At 44.5% G+C, this 6,809-nt stretch overlaps 1 protein-coding gene across 1 annotated transcript in view; it reads right to left on the minus strand.

Moving 5' to 3' along the window:
* Nucleotides 1-3,701, minus strand: part of CLNS1A (chloride nucleotide-sensitive channel 1A) — a 29,939-nt gene extending 26,238 nt beyond the window's left edge. Inside the window, exon 1 of the mRNA XM_044666002.1 lies at nucleotides 3,492-3,701. Coding sequence (XP_044521937.1) covers nucleotides 3,492-3,616 — 125 coding nt within the window. The 5' untranslated portion in view covers nucleotides 3,617-3,701. The remainder of the gene's footprint in view (nucleotides 1-3,491) is intronic.
* Between the last annotated feature and the right edge of the window lie 3,108 nt (nucleotides 3,702-6,809).

Below are 6,809 nucleotides of genomic sequence, written 5' to 3' on the forward strand. Positions count from 1 at the left end.
TTACTATGGCATATGATTTAAGATGCTGGTCTGTTTTCCTGGTAGTTATTATTTAAAAATGGAAGCAGCATGCTGCAGAGGATAAAATACTGGACCTGGAATCAGGGTCAAATTCTGCCTGTGATGCTTATTGTCTACCCAACCTTGACTAACTCAACCTTTCATAGTCTGTTTTTCATCTATGAAAAGTACAGAACGTATTAGATGGCCTCTAAGACACTGTTTAGCTCTAACCTGTATTCTTCTTCTAGCTATGTGTGTTTTTGCCTTTAAACACCGAGTTACTGTTTTTCCTTCATAGTTAAATGAAAAAAAGATTGCCTTCTTGATCCCTCTTCAACTCATATCTCATAGATCCTTTTTCTGCCACTATTTCCTCCATCTTTTCTCAGAGGTGATTCTTCTTGCAAAAGCAAACCTCTGTACATGAATACAAAGGGATCCCATTCCATCCCCTCCTCTCCGTCAGAGTGCCCCCTCTAACATCCTCACTCTCTCACTAACCATCAATAATCCCCTGCCCTTGTTACCTACAAACTCCAGGATCTCTCATCCTCAATATCCATCTACCCCTGCTAGCAATACTCTCCGATCTCCCCCTCCTTCTGTGCCCTTCAAAAGGCTATCCCACATCTTTACCTCTCATTCTCTTTCTCTTTGCAGTCTGGTGTCATTCAACTCAAAACTGTTTTCTCCAAAGTTAATGATGATCTCCTAATTGCCAAATCTAATGGCCTTTTCTCAATTCTCATCCTTCTTGACTGCTCTCTCTTGGTTCCCTTCTTACCTATCTTACCTTTATCACATTAGGCCCACTAACTATGGATTGATTGGGTCTTCTCAAAGTTCATTTCTAGGCCCTCTTCTCTTCTCTCTCTAGACTATTTCACTTGGTGATCTTAATAGCTACTAGGGGTTCCAATTATTATTTCTATGCAGATGACCTTCAGATTTTTTTTCTAGCCTTATTTCTATATCCTATACTATCGTTGTGCCAGATTTTTTTTTTAAACCCTTAACTTTGGTGTATTGTCTCATAGATGGAAGAGTGGTAAGGGTGGGCAATGGGGGTCAAGTGACTTGCCCAGGGTCACACAGCTGGGAAGTGGCTGAGGCCGGGTTTGAACCTAGGACCTCCGGTCTCTAGGCCTGACTCTCATTCCACTGAGCTACCCAGCTGCCCCCAGTTGTGCCAGATTTTAAGAACCCTGTAAGGGCAAGCAAGACAACTTTACTTGGCAGAAAGGTTAGTCTGGCAGTAGAAAGAAGGATGGATGGTGGTAAGTCAATCTTTAATAAGTATTATGTGCCCACTATGTGCCAGCCATCTGTTAAGTACCTGGGGATACAAATATGAAAAAGTTCATGTCTTCAAGGAGCTTACAATCTAAAGAGATGTCTGAAGTCAGAAACAAGGAAGGCCATGTGAACTGGACCTTAAGAGTGAAGGGGAGTAATGTGCATTAAGGTAAACGCTTTAAATAAATGCTGATTGAAAACTTTTATTATACCAATGTGTTCTAGATGGCACATTTTATGGGCAGCCAGGTAGCACAGTGGATAAATTGGTGGACCTGGAGTCAGGAAAACCTGAGTAAAAAACTAACCTCAACCACTTGCTATGAGACCCTAGGCAAGTCACTTAATTTCTCCCCACTTCTCAGCACTTAGCACAATGCCTTGGGCATGGTAGATACTTTGACTAGGAGGGGCTTTTTCACTAGCACATTTAAGGGGGAAGGCATTCAAAACAGTATCAAGAGGAACTGATATTTTGCTTTATAGAGAAATCTTATGTGACAATCTCTCCCTTTAGAATGTAGACTTCTTAAGGGCAGAACTATTTTACACTTCTTTGAGTCCCTAGCACTTAAAGGAATTGTTCCATAAATGTATGCTGATTGACAGACAGGTCAAGATTCTCAAATAAGGGAACAATAAAGGGCTCAGTGGATAGAGCCAAGTCTGAAGATGGGAGGTCCTAGGTTCAAATTTGACCTCAGACACTTCCTGTGTGAACCAGGGCAAGTCACAACCCCAATGGCCTAGCCTTTACCAACAATTGATTCTAAAACAGGTTAGGGTTTGTTGGTTTGTTTTTTTTTTAATATGTGATGGATTGTTAACTAGAAAAGCCTTTAGACTGGGGATTCTTAATCTCAGATTGATTTTTAACTATTCTGCTATTTGAATATAATTGGTTTCCTTTGTAGTTCTATGGGGGAAAAAAGCTCCATTCCTAATTCTTTTTATCCTATTACTCATCTTTGGGGTATTATAGTCCACTGCCCAGCCTCCCCTACACTCCCACCTGGATGCTCTCCCTCATCTGGGCTCTCTTTTAAGTTTCCTTTAAGTCTCAATTCAAATCCTTTTTCTTCCAAGAAGTTTTTTTCTAAGTGCCCCTAATGTTAGTCAGAAATTACCCTCAATTTATCCTGTATACATATCTTGTTTGTACAGAGTTGTTTGCATATATTCTCCTTCCATTAGATAAGCTCCTTGAAAGCAGGGGCTGGTTTTTGCCTTTCTTTGTATCCCCAATGTTCAGTGCTACCCCAACCCCTTCCCTGCTGGGACCATGGAAACCCCCTAGTGCTTAAAGATGATTTTATTTTATGCATTAAAAAATATTACTGAAAAAAAGTCTATAGGCTTCACCAGCTTGATTTCCAAAGGGAACCGAGGCCCTTACCTTCCGTCTTAGAATCTATACTGTGTATCCGTTTCAAGGCAGGGAATCAGTAAGGGCTAGGCAATGGGGGTTAAGTGACTTAGCCAGGGTCACACAGCAAGTAAGTTTTTACTCGGGACCTTCTATTTCTGGGCCTGGATCTCAAACCACTGGGCCACCTAGCTGCCCTCCTAGTCTGTTTCAAGCGTTTTTCTGCTCGGACACTGAGAACAAAAGTAGGAATAAACCAAGTTTCAAGAGAAGAACTTCCTAACGGTTCTGTCCTGCATTGGAACGAGCTGCATCGACAGCAAGCCAAGCTTAGGAGAAACAACGTCAAAGGCCGCAGGCACTGCCCTCGAGGACCTCGAGGTCTAATGGGGGAAGAAAACAAGGGTGCTAAGTGCGAGCGAGCATCAGGCAGAATAATTTGGAGTTAATTTACAATGCGAGTTCCCCGTCACTCCAGGAATGAACAGAGGGCGCCACTCTTTTCTGCACCTCCCGGCCGTAACCCTCCCAACTATCGGCCCATGTTCCCGCTCCTCTCCCCTAAGGCTGAGGAAGAAGCTGGCCCAGCAACACTCAGCGTGGCCCCAACGGCCCCAAAACCGCCTGGAGCCCCGCGAGGATCCTCCGTCGCCTCAAGCCTGTACGCTTACGCGCATGTGTGCGCCCCGCCGCCGCCGCCTCCTCCCTCCCACCCCCTCTTCGCCTCCTCGGGCAGCGAGCACGCGCCTACGCACGAGGCGGGGGTTGGGGGGGACTGCGTAGGACAGCCGCTTCCGCGCGCATCCCCTCAAGCCGGCGCCACTACCTCTCGGCGATGTAGAGGGTACCGGTGCCCAGGCCCTTGCCGTCCAGCACCGCTTCGGTGTCGGGCTGCTGCTGCCGCAGCCCATCTTCTGAGCTCGGCGGAGGGAAGCTCTTCAAGAAACTCATCCTGTCGGCGCTGGCGGTGGCAGTGGCCGCCCGGCGGACAGGGGAGGGGGCTGGACGGGAGGCGAAGGCAGCACGCTCGCCCCAAACCCGGAAGGAAAGGGGCCAAGTGAGCTCCGCCACCCCGGAAGAACAAGGGCAACTAAGCCCCGCCCCCTTCTCAGTTCTAGGGCCATCCAGGCCTTTCTAGGACGAATGCTCGATAGTCTTGGAAGACCTGAGAACACACTCTCGATTCCTCCCTAATCCTACTCTCCCTCTCCGCCCCCCTTCCCGGTTTACGGAAGGGATTTGTTTTCAATCGCAGATCTCGGGTGACCTCGGGCCAGTCATTTCCCCTCAGGTGTCCTATCCTCAATTTCACCAACTGTGCAATGAGCGCAGGGCTAAGGACCACTGGAAACAAGAGAGTTCGGGAGGAAGAATTTGGTAGCGAGGACTTGGCAAAGAGGGTCCTTGGGATCAGGGCCGGGCTCCCGCAGCAACCTCTCTTCGGGTAGGGAGGGGAACTAGTAAGCTGGTCACTAGAAACCTGTATTGCCCCTTGTCAGTGAACATCAAAAGACCCCGGGCAGTGAAACCTATCCTGGGAGCATAAAGGTAGAGGCTAGAGATCAGCCCTGTACCTTTTTTTTTTTTTTTTTTTTAAACCCCTCATCTTCTGACCAACTTGGTTCCAAGGCAGAAGAGCTGTAAGGACTGTGTCTTGCCCAGGGTGACACAGCTAGGAAGTATCTGAGGTCAATTTTGAACCCAGCACCTTTCATCTATTGACCTTGAAAAAACACAGAACTATTAAATAGTCAGAAAAGCCACTCTTTAATTAAGAAAAAGGGGGACAGGGCTGATTAGGCTCCACTCTGAGGTGCACCACCCGCCTTATGCAGACTTTGAGGATTGAACACTGCTTGCTCTGGTCCCTGACCCCCTGGGAGTGCCACCACATAGCTGACAACTCCTGAAAACAAAAGAAATTGGGGAGCCTATATACCATTTGGGAAGATCCAGGGGCTGGGAAATATGATTGGCATTATCATAGGGACTGGATGCAATCAAGCTTGGGAAAGGAATCATAGCCAGAGGCCAGGGTGAAAGGGAAGGGGCTGCTTACAATGGATACTAAAGGATGGTCCCTGCCTAGGTGTGTCTTCCAGGAAAAGGGTCTCTGATACCTTGGGCAAGACTACCTAAGACAAAAGGATATTTAGCATTTACCCTAGGGTCCATTATTCAGTCCCCAACAGCTAGTCGGAAATTCCCTTCAGGGTGGCTTCTCATGGGAATGGGGAACAAGCACAAGCTTTGGGGTCTCCAACTTAACAAGCTATTCCTAGAACTTGGGGTTCATCAGATCCCACCAGGCCACAAGTTTGGGATCTCTAGATTCTACCTTGACCAGGGTATTACTGATAGGAAAATAAAAGAGGACACAGAAGCAAATAGAACAATTTTGTTATTACCCTGCTGAAGATAATACAGCATTCATATTTTAAAATACCAAGTAAAAGAAGTTTATAGATTCTCTTGCAATTTAATTTTTTTCTTCTTTATTTGGTTGAATATTTACATTTGTTGACATGTTAAAGTGTAGTGAAACATTTTCAAATATTTCCACTGAAATACCCAGTGAATTGCTCAGAGTAACAATGGCCACATTATGCTCAGAGACTCCAATTAGACACTGCAATCTGGAGACTCCCTTTTATAGAAGTTCAAAACACTGGACATGACTCACGGTGAATTAGACAATGACCATGAACACCTCTGAGGATTTAACACTCAACTGAATGGTCTCCAAGATCCCTCTCAGATCTAAATATATAATCCTACTCCTTGCTCTTTATAAAGACATTAAAAATAGTCATGATGAAGCATTATTCTCCATACATCAAAGTTCAATTTCCCAAACATTTATTGAGCAGTAAAGGAGATATCAAGAACTTAAAGGCAATACTCAATTTCAATAATTGATAATAAACATTATTATTATAAACATTAATTGATCTCTTTAAGCTGCCTCTAAGTGAAAGGATGCTATGTGGAATAGGAAATAACTTAATTCTACTTGACTCCCAGGCATAGAACTGAACAATGAATAGAAGTTACAAAAATGCATATTTAGCTATGAGGTAAGGAAAACTTCCTGAAAATGTAGAGCTATTCAAGAGGGGAATAGGCTGCTTCAAAAGGTAGTAGATAGGTCTCCTGCATAAAAGCTGGATGAGCCCCTCTCAGGTACACTATAGAGGGAATTCTTGATCAGGTATAGGGCTGGTCTGATCAGATCATTCCCCTATCCTTTCAATTGCAGTAGCTCCTTCTTGCCTCCTGGAGCAAATGTGAAATCCCCTGTTTATCCATAACTTGGCCTTTTCCTACCTTTCCAGTCTTTTTTCATCTTTCTCCTCTCTCATTATCCTCTACTCCCATGTATTCTGTAATCCAGTGACTCCTTTTCTCTCAGACTCGGCATCCATATGTAAGAAGGAAACAGGTTATGGTTGGTTGGACTGGAGTGGTCATAAAATGTAAGAGGGAAAAGAGGGGTTTTGGGTTTGATATTAATATTAAAAGGTATGGTCTCCAAGGACCTGAATAAATACCAATTCCTAAAATGATTTTAGTAATTTATTTACAAAATATAGGAGAGAGTGGAAGTAGAGAGATGAGAAGAGGGTAGTTAGAGATCTAACTTAACGAACTAGATTTGTATTCTAGTCTGGGCTTTACTCTGGCAAGGCTCCAGAGGCCCAGCCAGAGAGCCTAAAAGTCAATTCACAAGGAGTTTAGCCACTAGGGCTTCTCCCAATTAAGAGACCCTCCTGGAAGCTAGCACCTCCAGGGAAGTTAAAGTAGTCAGTCAGCCTTTTTTCTAAGGGAAAAATTTAAGAATAGTCTCACCAAGGTCTCAGGGTCTCAGTTCTAGTGCTCCTCCAGGTCCAAGTCAGGAACCAGCATTTCCTTTCCTTTGGCCCCTTCTTTAAAAAGTTTGCTCATCACTGCTTTAGAGTATTTTCTACATAGTAGTCCTAGGGATTGAGTTAAGGACTGAACAGTATGAACAATTTTCTAGCTCAGATTGTGTATCTCTCTGTTAGAGATGTTGACGATGCCTTCCTCTCCCCCCCACTCCTATAAGTGTACGATGAGAGAAGTGTGTTCAAAAACTATAGTTGCTTTGTCATAAATATTCATT

This window comes from Gracilinanus agilis, chromosome 3 (assembly GCF_016433145.1).
Source record: "Gracilinanus agilis isolate LMUSP501 chromosome 3, AgileGrace, whole genome shotgun sequence".
Lineage (NCBI taxonomy): Eukaryota > Metazoa > Chordata > Mammalia > Didelphimorphia > Didelphidae > Gracilinanus > Gracilinanus agilis.